Below are 18,637 nucleotides of genomic sequence, written 5' to 3' on the forward strand. Positions count from 1 at the left end.
GTTTTGCTCTGTCTTAAATATTTGGTGAAATTACAAATTTTTTCTGAAAGGTAAAATTTTGGAGATTTTTTTCCTAACCCAGGATTTTCATTGAGTTACCCTAACTCCGTTTGGAATTGTGATTTAATAAAGACTTAGAAACTCTTGGCAGAAAAGGAACACAAACCTATTTATATTTTTAGTTCCCAGTGTCTCATTGCTGATGGTTTATTTGTAGTAAAAAGTTTTTTCAGGAACTGTGATAACTAAGCATGAGTACTAAAGTAAAACCTGATGATCCTTTTGGTAAAATTAAGATAATTTAGTCAGAATGTTAAACTTTCTCTCCATATGGACAGTCTCTAGTTGCTTCTGCAAGACGGTTCTCTGGAATATACCCCTAGACTCTGAAGTCATTTTATAATTGTCTTTTATTCACTGTGCAGTGATTTCCTAACTGGCTGTACACCACAATGACCTATGAAGCATTAAAAACAGAAATTTTCTCAGGAACATCCCATCCATAGAATCAATCATCTAGACATGCTAATTTTTAAAAGCACTCCCAGAGGATACCACCATCCTGCCCTTTCAGACATTTGGAAACCGTTTTCCTAAAGGGCTGTATAAAGAACACTGAAATGTACATTGTGGTATAGCTTTTGTTGCAGTAAAGGACAGTAACCCAATTAGGCAGATATGTGATCTGAACAGTCTGTTGGGATATGCTTGCTTATGGCTGGATTAGTCACTCCACAAATAATCCTGATTCCTCTGAGGAAAAAAGCTCTTTGCTGGGCATAACATATAACTACCTGGACCCAGTATCATTCCATTGTCTAGAAACTGGTTTGTTTGACTCAGTCTATTTGAGATTAACTCCTCATTATTTTGTATCTGCCCGAAGTTTAGATTAATTTCCCTTGAGAGATGAGAATGATTATGTATAAATTACGAAACTTAAATTGTTGCTCCAATATGTTGTTTAATATGCTTTGGTCTTGAAGTAAGTAATGTTGAGGGCTCAGATTCAATCTAAAATCCTGCCAGCATGCCTACATTTCAGGCCCTGGGATCCATCCTGGTTTCTTTTTGTCTTGATCAATTTGCATTCAAAGATGTGGTAGAGGAAAATTTCCAGCTATTCCCTGTATGCTAACATACCTACTTAGGAACGTAAAGATTTAGAAATACAGAATGATGGTGGTACAAGCCTCTAAGGCTCTGAGAGGCTTTGGCTCATTCCTCCCCTAACTGATAAAAAAACAGTCCCAGAGAGTGACTTATCCAGGCCTATGTAAGAAGTTGGTTAGCAGAGCTGGGGTTCCAACTTAGATCTTCTGACTCCCCATGTAGTTTTCTTTTCCTGTTATATACCATGCTTCCTGTGGGAATTAGAATATAGCAATTGTAGAAAGGCAACTCCATATTTTCAAGGAGCATCATAAAGTAAAATTAATCCATAAACAATTCCCCAATCACTTTAATCATCATTTCAACACCTGTTTAATGTTTGCATAGTATGAAACTGTTTAAAGAAAGTCAACTATCATAGTTAAATGAATAGAATCCTGTGTTCTGAGACATTCCTTTGGTGGATATGCAGTTAGTGAGTTTCTGGTTACACTTAAGCAAATTTAATTTCAATTCCTACTTTCTGTTTAGGAAATTGATAAAATTTGATATAATATGCATAGCTTACATCTGCTTCCTTCTTTCACTGCTATAGATGTTTTTTAATTCAGTTTGACCTTACCATCTGAATTCTTGCCTTTGTCTTGTATTTTTGGAAGATGTTTTTGCATGTGGATCTGGGTTGAATGCTTCTGAGTATCTGAAGCCATCTGTTAATGAATTTGCTTTTTTATGTACTTATTTTCCAGGTCAAGAGCAATCTGAATCCAAATGCAAAGGAGTTTGTTCCTGGGGTGAAGTACTAAAATATTTGAGTAGACGGGGCCCTCTTTTGGTGGATGTAGCACAATTTCCACACTGTGAAGGCAGTATTAGAAGACTTAATTGTAAAAGCTCTCTCTTGTCACTGTGTTACACTTATGCATTGCCAAAGTTTTGTTAGTCTTGCATGCTTAATAAAAGTGCTGAGACTGTTATTAAGTAAAAAGCTGTCAAACATTTACTGAGAATAGAATTGGCCCCATGGCTTGAAGTGAAGACAGCAAGGAAAGAAGCACCAGTCAAGTTGTGTTAATGCATCAAATTAAATGATATCTAAATCTAAATTAAATTCTGTTAAGTGAGTTTCTCAGTTCAGACTTAAATTTGCGTTTGTTCCCATCAAAAAGAATCTCCTTTTTCTGAAAGAAGGCTTGCTGGTTAATTGAAATAATTCAGTATAGACATTTAAGTATGTCTTTAGTTAATGAGGTTACAAGGTAGTGAACCTAAGTCTCCTGGCTTTTACGGTGTGTTATCATGTAAGAAAATACTGAATTAGCCTCGTGTTAACATCTAAGAAAGTATGTAATTTGAGAATTCCATCCTTTTCTAAGGAGTCATTGCATCATAGCTATTTACCTGTGTAAAATCTAACATTTGACCAACCCATAATTCAATTGAACAAAGAAATTGTTACATATGATTTGAGTGGTGCTTTTCCTTGCTTTGTTAACCATCACTAAATAGTCTGCAGCACAACTTTTCTTTTAACAAAGCTAGAACAGTTTTGGCTTCTTAAACTTCTTATTTGGGTAGGCTAAGCTGCCATACGTGTTCAGTGTGAATAGTGTTTAAGTTGAAAATATTGTAAAAAAATTATATTTTTTCAAAAATATTTAAAAAAATAAATAATAGTAGAACTGAGCTGCTGATGTTTGTGTTTATTGGTGTTGAAATACGGACTCTCAAGTGGTGATACTCGCTTTAGTATGGGCCCAGTCCCTTAGGACAACCCTGTTGGGCAAGATTTGCTGAGAGAGCAAGCTTTATTAGATTCCATGGTGTCAAATATGTTGTTATATAAGTATCTGTCCAAAATATAGCAGTAAAATAAATCCCATAGCCCCCTCCACAGCCCACCTTGGTCACCTCAGGCTGCAGTGTCAAGGCAATCATACATATCCATGTTAAGAAACTTTCTGGCTGGCCAGTATGATGGTAACCTTACTCTAGTATAAGCTCCACTGGCTTCTGCCCTTCACAAACCATTGCTGCTCTGATTGGCCTGGTTTGCTGTTTGGATTCATCTGGATCTTCCCCTTTTTCACTCTCACAAACTAATTTATAATCTTTATTTGGGATAGGCTGTTGGTCAACTAGCAATTTCCTGGTTCCACATACAATTCTGCCTCATGGCCCTATTCTTAAATTTGGAGGGCTCAAGATTAAGAAGGCCATCTAGTCAGTTCTGGTTCACATTTTCCCTATGGTCCTTTGATGTCAGTACCTGTGCCCGGTGTTTTTTTAATGATTCCCTTACTAAGCTAATAAACAGGTAGGTTTTTTAAGACTCTGAAGTAGATGATCCTGTATGGCTCTTATTCTTTTTGAAGCCACAATACCACCAGCCCCCTCTGTTCTCTACTAGCTCAGTACCACAAGTGGCACAGCAAGCTGCCAAGTATGTGAGTGTTAGAGACCATTTCTCTAAGCCTAGATGGGTGGGCAGATGAGTTCATTTCCACATACTGCCAGATGATCATCATGCAATGTAATTAGAGGTTATAAGCTTGAGTAACCTAATGATTAAGAGCAAAGACTAACCAGACTTACTGAATTTGAGTCCAGTGATTGTGGGTAAGTAAGTACCTTAACCTTTCTGTGCCTTAGTTTCCACCTTGTTAAAATGGTAGTAATAATAGTATCTATCTCAGGAGTGTATTTAGTTAATACACATCAAGCACTTGAGACCATCCCCTGGTACAAAGTAATAAATCACTTAACTAGAACTTTCTATTATGGAGTCATCTAAGCTAAGCTCTCACCTTGTTGGAACTTGTCCGTCTGTGGCAATGTGCACATTAAAACTACTTTTTTTTTTTAAGGCCTGAGACATTATCACCCCATCAGGGCCTGTATGGCATAGTTTTAGGGTAATTGAAATCATTCTGTTTTGTAGAGGTTTTATTACTATTGAAACAGGGCACCTTATGTGAGAGAATTTTTAATATTCTTATACTTGTGTCAGTCATTTCTCAACCTTTTCCATATCATGAAGTATAATTTATCATACTGGAGTGCATGGATGAGGTTGCCTATAGCTACAGGTCATGGCTCACAGGCTCCAGTTGACCCAGTATCCGCTCAGATACCCAGAGGCCGAAGGGATCGATATTTCAGCATACTTTTAACCTCCTACACGGTTAATGGCCCACACTTGTTGGTAAGTTCCACTGTCACTATAAAATCCAAAGGCCAAAGGGATCAATAATATTTCAGCATACGTCTAACCTCCTACAGGGTTAATGGCCCGCACTTGTTGGGAAGTTCCATTGTCACTATAAAATAGCTAAGGAGTTCCACATACATACAGTGACTTTTTACCCAGCCTGCCTTTCCATTGAAAACGTTCAAATAGGTCACAAAAATGGAAATTTGAGTAGTCTCTTTGGTTAAAGCATAAGAATGTGATTTTCCAACCTTCCCACAAAGCCACAGACTAACATACAGTCCTACCTTTCCTGGGAGTAATTTTTCAGACCTTGGTGTACACGGTTTCTGTGTTTTCTGGGGTATCTTCTGGAACTGGAAGCTGGTTTTTTGACCTTGAAGGAAATCCTTTGAAGACCGGGCAGACAGGAATGTATTTCAGAAAGGCAATTCTTTTTACCATGCTCATCCCAATGGGAAAGTCGTAGCTTTTCAGGCTGGAAGACATCTCACTGTCAGCATGGGCCCCAGCTTTCCACTGTATCAGACCTCGTTCCTCTGGGCTTCCTGCAAGTGGACAAAGGAGTCACCAGAGCCAACAATCCTCTGCTACCTCCCCTCCCCATAACCTAGTCATGAGGGAAAAATTCCAAGAGTTACCTTGATTCTCAGTTCTCTGGTCCTGCAAAGTTGAATCTATGATCTCAGCTCCTAACTTGGCTAGAGCTCTAGAGATCCCTAAAAGATACTGGTTATACGTAATCAACATTTATTTCATATCTACGGTGTGCCATAATGCTCTGTGCTTAAGTGCTTTAAGTTCATTGTCTAATTTCTTTGAAACATTGGTGGGAGGTGTATATGCACTATTATACAAAATTTTATGATGAAGAAGGTTAAGTAATTATCAGCCTTCACCTTGAGTGTGGTGCTGGTGTTTGCTGGGCTAGTGGGGACCAAGTAGTGCCCAGACTGCTGTGGAGGTAGGAAGGTATATTTTGAAATACTGTAATCAGTATAAATATTCAGTATTATGATTCCATATTTGGAAAATAAACTCTGTAATACAAACCTCAAAGTCAAGCTAAGTAAAATCTTTGTTGGTGGTAGGGATACACAAGAGATTTTTCACAAATGGGAAGTAGGTATGGGAGGGATTTGTGAATTCTCTGAGGTTTTCACAAGAGAGATGAGGTTGAAGACAAGTGAGTGGAAATCTAGTGCAGAGATTTCCACACACTGGCAGCCCAGGTTGAAAAACCCGGGCTAAGAAACCAGATGTATCCCACAATCTCAGAGGAGAAGGCACTGAGGAAGGGCTGGGATACTCGGGAGAGACCACCTGGAGGAGGTGCTGTTTGAGCTGGGCCTGGCTGCACAAAGAGAACAGGTAGCAGAGGAGCTGGAGCTGTGGCACCAGACGGGTGTCTCAACCCCACTCCTCACCACTGCTGGGACACAACCACCAGTGCATGCTCCCCACCTGCCTTCCACACCTCTCCCTGTGGTGCCTTCAACACTTGTCCACAGTCCAGTCTCCTTGGCCCATCCAGAATCATCCAGGAAGCACTCTGGATGACTCAAGCTCAGGCTCATTCACCTTCCTGCTCTAAATTGCTTTCAACCCACTTTTCACTTTCTATCTTGTTGGCTGACTTTTTTTGCCCTTAACGTGTCTAACTCAGGGCCATGCTGGTAGGCTTCAGAAGCACTTGCTGAACGAAACTTGTTGCCCCTCTAAGGTTGGTCTGTGGGTAGGTAAAGAGGAAAGAGCAAATACAAAGTGGTCTATCCGCAGAGTGTACCCATCCCACAGAATAAAGCTGTATGACTCCATTATTGACTGGGTTCTGAGCCAGCCAGACCTGGGTTTGAGTCCAGGTTGTGTGACCTTAGGCAAATGATTTAACCACCGTGAGCTTCAGATTCCTTATCAATACATATTAAAGGACTGTTATCTACTATGGAGCATAATACATATAATGATTGGCAGGGATGGATTAATGATGGGCATTTGGGTTGAAGGAGAGGGATGTGAGGAATTCTGCCAATCTGAGGCTGTTAACTTCTGGGTAGCTTAATCCAGCTGCCCAAATCACAAACCCCTCTGTACAGCTGCCTCCTCAGATGCCCTCCATCTCCCTGGATTCCCTAGGCATCAAGGTTGCCACTTCCCTGTCTTCATATCCACAGAACGAGCTTCAGGTCTCACTTCAGCTTCCTTTAGATGGTGTGTGTAGGGGGGCGGGGTACCATAATCAGGTACCACCCATCCATTCACTGGATAGCTGCTACCAGGAGCTCCCTCATCTGATGCTATCTAAAATCCCTGAAAGTACCAGGGAGCCCTGCCCCTTCGCTATGTAAACTCTAACCCACCAGCTGTGCACAGCCAGCTCCTGATTCTTGTGCTCGGAGTAGGCACTTGTGTCTTCAGACAGGGGAAAGCAAGTGGAGCCAGCTATGTTTAGGCTGTTAAGTGGCAGTGGATGGTGGGTGAGCTATCATCTTGTTTTTCCAATCTCTCATCTCTGTGGACTAATGCAATCTAGCCCTTGTCTCTACTGAGCTTTCCTTGATCTTACACTTCCCCTGGAACTCTCCAGCAAAGTGGTAGAGTGGCTGGGACACAGACTGTGAACTAACTGCATTGGATAGACTTTATTTAAATCCCAAATTTGCAGTGTTTAAAACCTTCAGTGAGTCACCTAACCTCTGATTCTTTTTCCTCACATAAAATGGCATTGATAGTCTGCCTCACAGGATAGTTTTTGAGGATGAAATGAGACATTTATCTCCATGCCTGACCCATAAATATTTGGTAAATGCTAACAAGTCTTATTACTAGTCAGAGCACCTGGTAACATTTAGTTTTTGTATTTTCTGGGCACAAAAACATGGACTAGGAGGATTCTCAGGGACCCCACAAAGTATCCTCTATGACCCCTGTAAAAAGCCCTGATACCAAAGAGAAATGTTAAGAGCTCTCCTAGTAGCCAGCATGACAGATCACTGGTATATCTGGAGTGGGTTTTGCCAACATACTAATGCTACATTCCCACCTGTCCTACTCTAAGAAAACATAGGCACCCCTTAATCCAGTGGCAACCAAGAAATGGAAAGGAAACAATTCATGGGGCCCAGGAATGACTCTCCTAGCCACATCCTCTTCAAGACCAAGAGGAAACTTGGCCTCTATGAGGCCAGTGGTTTCTCCCTCCAGCCCATCTGTTCCTGCTTCTCCCTGCAGAGCCTGCATTGCATCTGACCTGGCCACGGCTCCGGAGACATTGGTGGACTGCCTATGAGTCCACCATGGTTCTCTGTTCCCCTCCCAGGGCTGACCCATACCTGGCACTGTGTTGTCCAGTATGAAAGCGAGGCATCCACCCACGAACATCTCCGTGGTCAGCAGCACAGTCAGAATCTGGTCCACTTCAGGAACGCCTGTCAAACAGGCCAAAGGCCAGTGAATGTGACGGCCTCATCCAGAGAGCAGAGCTCAGAGACTCTCCCCACTTGCGCAGCCTGCTGACTTCGTCGAGCAGGTGTGGGGATGGGACAGTACAAAATCCTGACATTCAGGATTATACCCTCTGCCTCTCCCATCCTCGGATTCAAATCCCAGTTTGCTGGTTGCTGCTTGTCCTGCAACAAATCATTTAACCCCTCTCACCTGTAACATGAAGATAGTATCTGTCTCATGGAGCTGTTGTGAAAACTAAAAGAGCACATGTAAAGCTAAGACACAGAAAATGTCTTAGTAAAATACAGTTATTAATTAGCTACTTGGCTGCTGACTAACATCCAGAGTTGGGGAGGATTTGTGGCTCTGGTTGTGTGGAGCCTTTGAGGGAAGAGGCTCAGAGTCAAGCCCACCATACCTCCCCCACCCTGAGATGGGTAGACTCTTGGGAATACCTGTGTTAATGACGTCCGGGTTGGAGTCCAGGTAATTGGGCAGCGTGAGACCGAAGAACATGGAAAATCCAAGCACGAAGAGGTTGCGGGAGGAGTTCATGTCCACGAACTGCAGGTTAGACAGCCCCACAGCTGTAATCATGCCTGAGGGCACAAGAGAACCGCTGGAGGCTCCTAGCCCGCTGAGTGGGCTCCATTCACTGCGACCACGCTGCGTCCTCAAAAGCACGCGCAACACTCACCAAAAAGGGTGCAGAACATTCCCCCTAGAATGGGGTCAGGGAGCGAGGCGAAGAGAGCCGTGAACTTGCCAATGGTGCCTAGAACTAGCATGATGCCCGCACCATACTGCACCACGCGCCGGCTGCCCACCTGCCAGTGAGCCAGGGGTTGGGGCTAGACCCAGAGGACGAGGCTGGGAGGAGGGTTAGTTGTGGGACGGAAGGGGTGTGGTAGGTGGGCGGGGCCTGTTACAAGAGCAGGGCACAAATGGGTCAGGGCAGGATGTAGGGCGGGGCCTCTCAAAGGCACAGTGGGGCTAAGCCAAAGTAGGACTAGTTTGGGGCAGGGCCTGCGGTACGTGGAATGGAGGCGGGGCTTTGGGCCGCTCTGGCTAATCCGGGCACCTTGGTAATCCCCAGGACGCCAATGTTGGGACTGGATGAGGTGGACCCGTTGCCCGTGCCCAACAGCCCCGCGATAATGCAGCAGATGCCTTCTGTGAAGATACCCCTGTAAGGAAAGGGCAAGCGGGGGCCTTGATCCGTGCTCTATCCTTGCTTGCGTCCTCCCCATTGCCCTGGCCAGACCTCTCGCGTCTCTAGGACTGTGCGAGCTACAACTAACTGTCCATAGTAGTCCCCCACTCCAGGCCAGAGAGGGTCTGGAAGCCAGGATCCCAGGTCTGAATGCTAGTCCCACTGTCCTGGCACTTAATCCTTGGGTGATTCTGGATATCAATTTCCTCATCTGTAAGATGCGGATGATACTAGTACCTGTCTTACAGCGCCATTAATGGATTGCATAAGAGAACGCAAACCAAGGGCTAGACACATGGAAGGTTGTCAGTGACTGTAGTTTCTCTAAGACTTTGTTATCTCTTCAGCTATTCGCAACAGTAAGTGATGGGAACATCCTCACTTCATAAGTAAGGAGGACCAATCCTGGTGAGTTAGTGACTTGCCCAACTCCTTGTCCCCCTCCTCTGGGGTTCAACTGTCCCAATGTTTGCTTCCCGAGTGACCCTTGAGGGGATCAGACATTAGGGAGGGCAGGTGGGCATACCTGTTGATAGCGTGTACTGGAGGGGGTGGTGCACCAGCCAGGCGGGCACAAGCATAGTAATCCCCAATGGACTCAATGATGCCTGCTAACGTGGCACTAAACATTCCCAGGACAGCTGCTGCAGTCACAGTGGGAAGCCCCCACTGACCTGAATCAACAGGGAAATGGGAGGATGGATGCAGTGAGTGTTCCTAGGTGGCTCAGGGAGTGGGACAGGCAGTACTTGGGTAGAGCAGCGGGAGGGGTAAAAGGATCTCAGGCTGGGATGGGAGCTGTACAGTTGCAGGAGCTTATTTGGGATCACTTAGTCATAAAGCTGGAGTGAGGCTGTGTCGGAATACACCGGCACTCTGCCTGGAACACTTTAAATGTGCAGTTGATACTTATTATGTCATCAGATGGACTGGGGTCACCAGGGCCACATTGATGGTCTCAGTTGGAGGCAGAGGGGCCCAGATGGGTTGCTCACAGGGATAAGGGATGCGGATCCAGGGAGCAATAGCCATGATGTCCCCTCGGGCATCTGTTCGTGCCTGGAAGCCATAGGCTGTGGGGTCTGAGGGCAGCACGTCCGTCAGGGTCAGTACATAGCAGAGTAGCCACACGGTCATGATGGCTAGCACGATCTGAAGTGAGGGTGGGGTGAGGGGTGCACTGAGGGCCCAGGAGAGCTCAGTCCAGGCTAACCAGCGAACCTTAGCCCCAGTCCCAGCCTGTGCCCCAGCCCTAGCTCAGACCCTGGCCCCCATTCCTGGTTGGGACCTCATCTTTGCCTCTAGCTCCCCTACTGCCCCTGCCCTTTCCCCCAACCTTGGCCCTGGACATAGGTCCAGCCCCTGCCTTAGTCCCAGCCCGAGCTGCCTGTCAGCTCCTCACGGGAAACATCTTGAAGATCTGGACGCGGAAGAGAGTGAGGCCCTTTCTCCAGCGGTAGACAGGCAGCAGGAAGGTGAGGTTTCGCAGGTACTGGGAGAAGAGGACAATCAGGAGAATGGAGCTGGGGGCAGAAGCACAAAGAGAAGATGGCTGGTAGGGTGCGCTGGGAGCAAGAGCCAAGGCTAAGGGGGCAGGACACAAGGGAAGTGAGGGACTGGGGCTGGGCAAGGATCAGGCCTGGTGCCCACTCACCAAGCTGAGATACCCCAGTGGGAGCCAGCTCGGTCGCCAGCAGCTTGGAAGACAGAGAGACCAATGAGGGAGACAGTGGGGGTGACTGTAAGAGGCCCAATGTAACTGAGCAGGGCCCCAGGCAGCCCCATCAGCCCAATCACCACCTCCACCATACTGGACACCATGATTGCACCCTGGACCTGGAAAAGCAAGATCAGCTGTAAGTCACTATGTAGAAGCCATGACATCTATGTTAAAAAAATTAAAAAAAAAAGTTCCAAGGGGCTTCCCTGGTGACTCAGTGGTAAAGAATCTGCCTCCCAATGCAGGAGACACAGGTTCAATCCCTGGTCCAAGAAGATCCCACATGCCTCAGAGCAACAAAGCCCGTGCACCACAACTATTGAGCCTGTGCTCCAGAGCCGAGGTACCACAACTACTGAGCCCATGTGATGCAACTACTGAAGCCTGCATGCCCTAGAGCCTGTTCTCTGCAGCAAGAGAAGTCACCCCAACAAGAAGCCCATGCACTGCAACGAAGAATAGCTCCTGGTCGCCGCAACTAGAGAAAAACCCACGCAGCATCCAAGACCCAACACAGCCAAAAATAAATAAATTAATTAAATAAAATTATAAAGCAAAAGTTCCTGGACCACATTCTCATATCCCCCGATTCAGCAGTGGCCTTCCCCTCCATCTACCCACACCCTCAAGTCCAGGTCTCTTCTACCCGACATGCAAACCCACCTCTCGTATCCGTGGGTGCCAAATATGTGAGGTATTCAGGGGCAGACTCCAGTTACCGTAGATCTCCTCTGTGGGCAGAGATAGGAACACACACATAGACAGAGAGAAAGTAAAGATGCTGCCCTGAATGGACATGGGACAACCCCGACCTCCAGGCTCTGGGGACTCCCCTTCCCAGTGCAGACCCCAGAAATGCACTCACCTTCTGAAGGGCATTTCCACCTCTCTAGGGCCAGGATGGCTTTCGCTGGGACCAGAAATGCAAAAGCGCTGGCCTGGAACAGCGGCAGCCTGGAAGCAGAGGCACAGAGCCACGGGGACAGGACGGGAGGTGGGGAGGCAGGAACAAGAGACAGGGGAGACGAGGGGCGGGGGACCAGCACAGAGAGAGGCACCGGGAGAATCACAGGGACAGAGACACAGAGGAACAGGGGCCAGGGCAGAACAGAGGGAAGTCACTGAGGCCTCAGGCCAGACTCTGGGACACTTTGGGCACCTAAGAAAGAAAACAAATGGGGCCCCTAGCCCATAACCTGCTCCCTTTCCTTCTCAGCACCAGCTCCTGCACTGTGATGGGCCATGAGCACGGGAGTGGACAGCTCGGCTCCTGTGTGCAAGCTCCGCTCACAGCCTTCCTTCCCACAAACAACCATCCTTCGGCCACCCAGGCCTAGGACTGTGCACAAGGGGCAGGGAGCCCCCAGGAGGACAGGCCCTTGAAGGGGCCCGCAAAGACCCTGGAAGCAGGAGAGCGAGTGGTCCCAATTACCCAGAGGAGAGCCCAGCTAGGCACATTCCTTTCCCTTGAGGAACCCCCAAGGGTCCAGGGTGGGACCCCAGCTGCCTAGCTCTAAGTCTGGCCTGGAGGCCAAAGCAGCAGGTAGGCACAAATAGCAGCTCTTTGTGTCCCACAAGAGTCCTCTGAGACTGCTCCTGCTGTGTGGGTCACTGCGTGTGTGTGTCTATAGGAACGGGGTCGGAGGTACAGGTGGCACATGGGGCAGCTCACCGGATGCCCAGTGTGGTCTGGATAAGGGTGGTGATGCCCACACAGGTGAAGATGGTGCCAATGAGCTGGCTGACCATGTACTGGTCACGGCCCACACACAGCGCCTCAGCCAGCAGGAAGGGCACAGCGATGGTGCCACTGAAGCAGGTCAGGTAGTGCTAGGGGTGGAAGAGAGCCGGGGGAGAGCATGTGAGGCAGGGCCCACAGAGCCCCCCGGGAAACAGGGGGGACCTCAGAGCCCTCATGCCTGCCTCAGTGGGCCTGAGCCCAGGCCACCCCTGCCAGTGAGCCCACTTGGGACTGATACTCCTATGAGGGATTCCCACAGGGCGACTGCTCACCTCTCTGGGAGTTGCTAATCTGCCCCAAGTTACAATCCTGCAGCTCCTGTGGACTGGGCCCTCCTCCCTGTCACTGGCGCTCCCCCTGGCGGGTGATGCGCCATCCCTTTCAGGCCCTATCAATCCTCTTCCCTACCAACTTGGCGACAGGCACTGCTGCTGACCTTAGGTTTCTCTTCCTGTTACCCAGGATGACCTCGTTGGCCAGGGAGGGGGCTGGGATCCTGGGGCGGGTGCAGGGTGGTCGGGGCGGGGGGTGCGCAGGGGGCACGCCCTGGGAAGACGCCCACCTGGAAGCCCAGCAGGACACACAGGTACCAGGGCGGCACATCTTCGATCTTGTACAACATGTCAAACTTGGGTTCTGTGGACAGGGACACTGGGGGGTCCCTCGTGGAGGTCCCTGCTGAGCCCAGGGACTCATGCTGGGGGCAGCACAGAGAAGAATTCAGCATGGAGCAGTGACACTCGGAAAAGTCCATTCTGCTTCAGAATCAATCAGGTGCCCCGAGTGGCCTGTCGGCTCCAGATGGGGGCCCTTGCCCTCCCTCAAGCTTCACCCACCCAGCTCTCCCTTGACCTGGCTACACCTGGCTCCCACCTCACGTTGCCTTGTCCAGAAACGAGTCCACTGTGCTGGCTCCTGGAGCCCCTGGAACCTGGGCCTTCTAGCCAAGGGAATGGCCCCGTGAGTCATAAGCCTGGAGCTACCCCAGGAAGAGGCCAAGAGGGCTGAAGACCGTGACAGACCCTCTTGGACCCACTCTGGTCCCACCAGTGCCCCAGTCCTTGGAGTGTCCGCTAGCAGGGTGGTAGGCTGGGCCCCTGCTGGTTCCAAGCTAGAGTCAGCCAGTCCCAAAGCAGAAATCTCCTTTACCCCCACTACCATCCCCACCCCCTCCCCCAGTTGCCACATTCCACCTGGGACAGTCACTCTTGATCCAGTTCATCAGAACTTTTCTCTCTGCCCTCCCAGGGAGCAGGCTTGCACAGGGCCCCACCCCCACCCACCCCACCCCACCCCGACCCCCACTCATCCCCCAGCACCTGTGTCTGGCCCTCAGTGTCCTCCTGGGCCCTCATCTTTGGGGCATAGGTGTGAGCTGTTCCTGAGGAGAAGGAGGGATGGCTTTACGAAGGCCAAGGAGGACTTTACTCCACATATCAGACATTGTTTGAAGTAAATCTGTAACCAGATCTCTAGCACTGATTGCGAAAGGAGGGCCCAGGCTGAGGTAACGTATTAACTCTGGCTGTAGTGGAAAAGGCCGCCCAAGCCTCTGCCACATGTACCTCCCAAGCACTCCCTTGCTTGCCCACACCTGAGCCTGGGCACGGGCCACAAGTTTTCCAAGAGAGGGCCAGGGTAAGGGTGAGGAGTGGATGACCTTGGAAGGGTACCAGGCCCTGGGTGAAGTGAGAAGAAAGGGAGTGAACCTGGGCACATATGATGTCACATTCTGAATCAGGCTTTTCCCTACTTATTAATAAAAAGTTAATCATTATCATCATCATAACCCATCTTGTTATTAAGGAACAACTGCGTGCCAAGCAACATCCTTGTATTGTCAAGTCTAACCCCAGGCTCTGAGTGCTATTAACCTGTTGTACAGCCGATGAAACAGATTTAGGAGACGTGATCTGACCAAGGCCACACAGGTCGCAAGGTTTTAGAAAACCATTCCAAAAATTAGGTTTGCCTGAACGCCTAAACCCACCATATTTATTTCTACATTAAAAGTCATAAAGGACTGCCCTCCCCACCACTACCGCTCAGGGTCCCTGAGGCAAAATCAGATGTGCCCAAGGAGCTGCCCGGGCTAGCCCCGTCTTGCCTGTACTCTGTGTCAGGACAAGGATTCCTTTCCTTCCCTCCCAGCCAGGACCAGCTGTGTGCTCTGTGGGACCCAGTGCAAAATGTAAACCTGGGACCCTGGTTCCAAAAGTGTTATAAATTTTAAAACAGTAACAGCAGAGCATTAAACCAAGCTGGGGGGCCTTTCTAAGCGTCAGGCCCTGTGTGACAGCCACACAGCCCCTGAAGCAGCCCTGGGCCGGACCATCTTCCCCTGGGGAAAGCCCAGGGGTTGAGGCTCTCGGCTGGTGGGGGCTTAGCCTGAAGTCCCAGGTTCAGCTCCCTTCTGTGCCTCCCAGCCCCCTCAGGGTCTACCTACTTCTGGGTCGCTGTGCCCACGGCCAGGCCCTGCCCAGAGGGCTCCCAGGCAGCACCGCTGTCCAGCTGGGTAGCAGCTTCATGTCACAGCCCTGAATCCGAAGGCCTGTCCAGCCTCCAGTCCGTTGCTCTGCCTGCCTGTCCTCTCTTCTCCCTTCTTGGCTACTGCTCCCAGGTTCCCAAAGTTGTCTGACCAGTTCAAAGCCTGTACTCCTCAGCACTTTCCTCCCCACCCTCTTTTCCTCGGTACTCCCTAGGGGGCTGTAGAGACAGCCCCACCCTTTCCACACACTGTCCTTTGGTCATTCAAGTCAACCCAAACCACATACCACACACACGGAGACAAGGCCGGCAAGTTGCACATGATCTTAGATACATAGTTGTACAAACGCACCCAGAGTCAGATGCAAAGTCTAAGTCACCCCACAAACACAGGACCACGTGGGTCCACATCACAGCTCCCAGCTCCACACCTGCTACTTCTGACGCCTCAGCCAATGCTCTGGACCCTGGCTCTCCTTGGGCTTCCAGGTTCTCTCTTGAGGGCCAGGGGAGGGGCCTCAGGCAGGTGGAGATCAGGTGATGGAACACAGAGTGCTGGGCTGCAGGGCAGCTCAGAGAAGCCACAGTGGTCAGGGCCTGCCTGGACACTCCCATTCCTCCAGCACTATCCTTCCCCCACTCCCTAAATGTGAATTCCCTCCCAGCCCTGTCACTTAGCCTAGGACTCTGCCTGAGTCTTTTTTGTTGTCTGAGCCAAGGTGTCAACAGAGTATTACAGTGTCTGTTCTGTCCACCTCCCAGAGATACAAAGGAAACTGTAAGCTTGAGTATCACTGACCCCAGATACCCAGACTCAGATGCAACCCAGGTGGAGCTCTCTTCTCTGCTGCTAAAGGAAGGGCCACAGGTGAGAAGAATTTCTGGGGAGAGCAGGACGTAGAGCCAAGATCCAGAATACAGTCTGTTCTGGGAACCCTGCCCTGCCCTGCCCTGTCCCAGGGCCCAGTCATGCCAGCTGGGTCAAAAGCGGAGTCTAGAAAGTGAGCAGCCGCTGGGCGTAGACCCAGGGAGACTAGTGTTCTGGGAGGGGCACAGAGAGGGCAGTGGCTGCAGTGGGTGTGCCCGCAGGTGATGTGTTTATGGAGCTTTCCTTGGCTTTCGTTTTCTCTCGTGAGGCATCTGGGGTTCCAAATGTGCTGAAAACTGATTTCATGTGCCTTTGACAGCTCACTCACATTTTCAACCATGACAGATCTCACTTACCTCTGGGAAACTGTGGGGCTTGTCCCTGGCCCTCTCCAGCAGAAACAGCAATGTTTATCCTCCCAGCCCCCTAAGAACCTTTTGCAGAGAGAAGGAATCGAGGTCACTGGTTTTATTTGAGTCCAGAGGGAAAGGCCCTGGCCACGTCCAAGGCCCCCGAGGCTGGAGGAGGGAGGGAGAGAGGAAGAACAGACGAGAGCGAGGCTTCCCTGCACTCGCCCTCCAGGCTGCCTGCAGAAAGGAGGGAAGCAGGTCAAGAGGGAGGCCAGCTCTCTTCAGGGGCTGACCGGGAAGGAGAAGTTGGACTAGAGCTCTGTCCTTGTGTCTGGAGCCTTCTCTGAACAGGCCCCCCGGGGGCCTCCACACAGCAGCGCCTCCAGGGTCCCTCGACCTTGTTGGTGGGCTTCATAGATCTGGTCTTCTCCAAACTCCCCCAGGTAGTGAAAGCAGGTCTTGGAGAGCCTAGGGGAGCCCAGCAGGAGCCTCAGACTCTGCCCTGCCTATAATGGGCAGATCAAGGCTGCAAGGGCTCCATCCCACTCCAACCCTCCAGTCATCACCTGGTGGGCCACAGCCCCTCCATGATCATCACCATGATGCTCGGCTGCGCCCCTGTGCTAAGTCCTGGGCCCATGAGACGTTTCACCTGGTCCACTTCTCCAACTCCATAGCTGGAGGTGGAGGGAGGAGAGGGAGACAGCATTAGTGGAGCCTGTATCTACCCAAAGCTGGGCACATGGGACATCTGCCAAGTTTAGTGCCCAGATTCTGGTCCTCTCTGCTGAAAAACTGAGGGCCAGAAAGGGGAAGCCTCTGGCCCAAAGTCACACAACACCCTTATCCCCTGGACACCCACTCTTCTGCTTGCTCCCAGCTCCAGAGTTCAGCCTCTGTCCCAACCAGTCCCTACCCTTGGGCCAGAGCCCCTTGTGGAGTGTGTATGGTGTGAGTGGGAGGATGGAGACCCCCACTCATCAGCCTGCCCCTGGAGAAGTGAGGCAGGGGCCAGATTTTTCAACTCACCCCTGCCAGGTCTGGGAGCAGCTCTGGTCCAGGACGTCTGTGTATACTGACTCGCTCAGCTCACGACGGCCCCCAGAGTCCAGTGAAAGCTTGGCCTCAGCTTTTGTCAGATGTTGCCACATCTGGAACAAGGAGGGGTTCAGAACCAGGACTTCAGAACTACTCAGTGCGGAAGGAGGGGCAGGGGAGAGCAGAAGCCTGAGTCTCAGAGGAAGAACCAGGCTACAGAGCCTTTTGAACAGGAAGCACCTGTGAGGCTGACTTCGTGGCCCTCCCCCAGGTCCAGAGAGCTGGGAACGCGCCAGCTGAGGCAGGATCCACAGCCTTGGGATGAGGTGGGTGGGTGGGCAAAGCTGAGCTGGCCTGAGCACTGGGGACCCTCCTGCAGGGCACACCTGCCCACCATCACCACACACGATGTAAAACCACAAGAACAAGGAAAGAAAATAAAACCACTCAGTCATCAGTGGCACATGTATTCATAGCACTTACACACACACACACACAAAAGTACTCAGACACGCTTGACAGGTTTGTATGTGAACTCAAGACACCCACACATGCTCATGGGCTCACAGACACGACAAACACGCACACGTGCACACAAACCCCCGTGCTCCCCAGGCATGCTTTGGGAAGGAGTCTGGACTTCAGGATCGGCCCGGAAAGAGAGAAGTCTGAGAGGACTAGCTAGGGACTCCTTCATGTCCCGGAGATGGTCTGTCTGCTCTTTGCTGGGCAGACAGGTAAACTGAGGCATAGAGGTTCTGGTGAGGTGAAGATGGCAATATCATGGAAGGCTGAATCTAGCTTGATGCCTGGTGGTGGGCTTGGGGATCAAAGGCCAGTGGTGGAACCTGAGGCAGATAGAAGGGTCTGGCTTGAGAAGGGGCCTGCGTAGGGGCAGGAGAACTGCTGGGGGAGGGGAACTCACCTGGTAGGCCACCGCCCTGCAGGCATCACATCGCAGGTGAGTCGGCATGTGAGCTGAGAACTTCTCTTCTTCGTCCAGCTCAGGGGCGGTGGCAGTGAGCGAGGGCTTGTCTCCGAGGCCCCCTGGGATGGCCCAAGCCCCAAGCAGCGGCAGCAGTAGCAGCAGTGACAGCCTCATGGCCGGTGGAGCTGACTCAGTGAGCAAGGGCTGTGGTTGGGGTGCAGGTGTGTGGGTGCATCTGTGTGTATGTATAGTGGGGGCTGCTTCAGAACACCTGGCCCAGACCAATGGGGAACTGACACTTCACCCCTCCCATTCTCTCCCTTCTCCCAGGGCCCTAGAGACTCCACGTGTGCACCTTCTCTCGTGGGACCCTGGCTCCAGCCAATGAGGCAAGGAGAGGGGCTGGGCCTGGGCTAAGACACATGGGAGCTGATACCTCTCATGACCTGGGACAGGCCACATGGCAGGTACTGTGCTAAGCTCCTTAGGGGAGGAGTTGACTGGTCACTGTTGTCTTAAAT

At 50.1% G+C, this 18,637-nt stretch overlaps 3 protein-coding genes across 6 annotated transcripts in view; 1 reads left to right on the forward strand and 2 right to left on the reverse strand.

Annotated features, from left to right (window-relative positions):
- PAIP2 (poly(A) binding protein interacting protein 2) overlaps positions 1–2,101 on the forward strand; it is a 19,093-nt gene extending 16,992 nt beyond the window's left edge. For all 3 annotated transcript variants that reach the window (XM_081500977.1, XM_081500976.1, XM_081500978.1), the window contains exon 4: positions 1,863–2,101. In XM_081500977.1, coding sequence (XP_081357103.1) covers positions 1,863–1,919 — 57 coding nt within the window. In that variant the 3' untranslated portion in view covers positions 1,920–2,101. The remainder of the gene's footprint in view (positions 1–1,862) is intronic.
- SLC23A1 (solute carrier family 23 member 1) overlaps positions 1–15,817 on the reverse strand; it is a 26,877-nt gene extending 11,060 nt beyond the window's left edge. The window contains exons 1-16 of one of the 2 annotated variants that reach the window (XM_081500889.1): positions 15,364–15,817; positions 13,765–13,826; positions 13,008–13,142; positions 12,377–12,534; positions 11,570–11,658; positions 11,368–11,435; positions 10,639–10,820; positions 10,387–10,507; positions 9,980–10,136; positions 9,511–9,658; positions 8,853–8,958; positions 8,469–8,598; positions 8,227–8,370; positions 7,657–7,752; positions 4,612–4,872; positions 945–1,364 (exon numbers count right to left, since the gene is read on the reverse strand). In XM_081500889.1, coding sequence (XP_081357015.1) covers positions 4,631–4,872; positions 7,657–7,752; positions 8,227–8,370; positions 8,469–8,598; positions 8,853–8,958; positions 9,511–9,658; positions 9,980–10,136; positions 10,387–10,507; positions 10,639–10,820; positions 11,368–11,435; positions 11,570–11,658; positions 12,377–12,534; positions 13,008–13,142; positions 13,765–13,826; positions 15,364–15,547 — 2,022 coding nt within the window. In that variant the 5' untranslated portion in view covers positions 15,548–15,817 and the 3' untranslated portion in view covers positions 945–1,364; positions 4,612–4,630. Of the gene's footprint in view, positions 1–944; positions 1,365–4,611; positions 4,873–7,656; positions 7,753–8,226; positions 8,371–8,468; positions 8,599–8,852; positions 8,959–9,510; positions 9,659–9,979; positions 10,137–10,386; positions 10,508–10,638; positions 10,821–11,367; positions 11,436–11,569; positions 11,659–12,376; positions 12,535–13,007; positions 13,143–13,764; positions 13,827–15,363 lie in introns of those variants that run through there. The other variant, XM_081500890.1, reaches the window with a different exon arrangement.
- A 438-nt stretch (positions 15,818–16,255) lies between these two features.
- On the reverse strand, positions 16,256–18,335 carry MZB1 (marginal zone B and B1 cell specific protein). Its single transcript, XM_081500962.1, has 4 exons — positions 18,114–18,335; positions 17,180–17,301; positions 16,717–16,827; positions 16,256–16,618 (listed from the first exon to the last, which is right to left on the reverse strand). Exons 1-4 carry the CDS (start codon positions 18,288–18,290, stop codon positions 16,462–16,464), a joined length of 567 nt encoding a protein of 188 aa, XP_081357088.1. The 5' UTR covers positions 18,291–18,335; the 3' UTR covers positions 16,256–16,461.
- Between the last annotated feature and the right edge of the window lie 302 nt (positions 18,336–18,637).

This window comes from Giraffa tippelskirchi, chromosome 6 (assembly GCF_054371585.1).
Source record: "Giraffa tippelskirchi isolate mGirTip1 chromosome 6, T2T-mGirTip1v1.2.pri, whole genome shotgun sequence".
NCBI classification, from domain to species: Eukaryota; Metazoa; Chordata; class Mammalia; order Artiodactyla; family Giraffidae; genus Giraffa; species Giraffa tippelskirchi.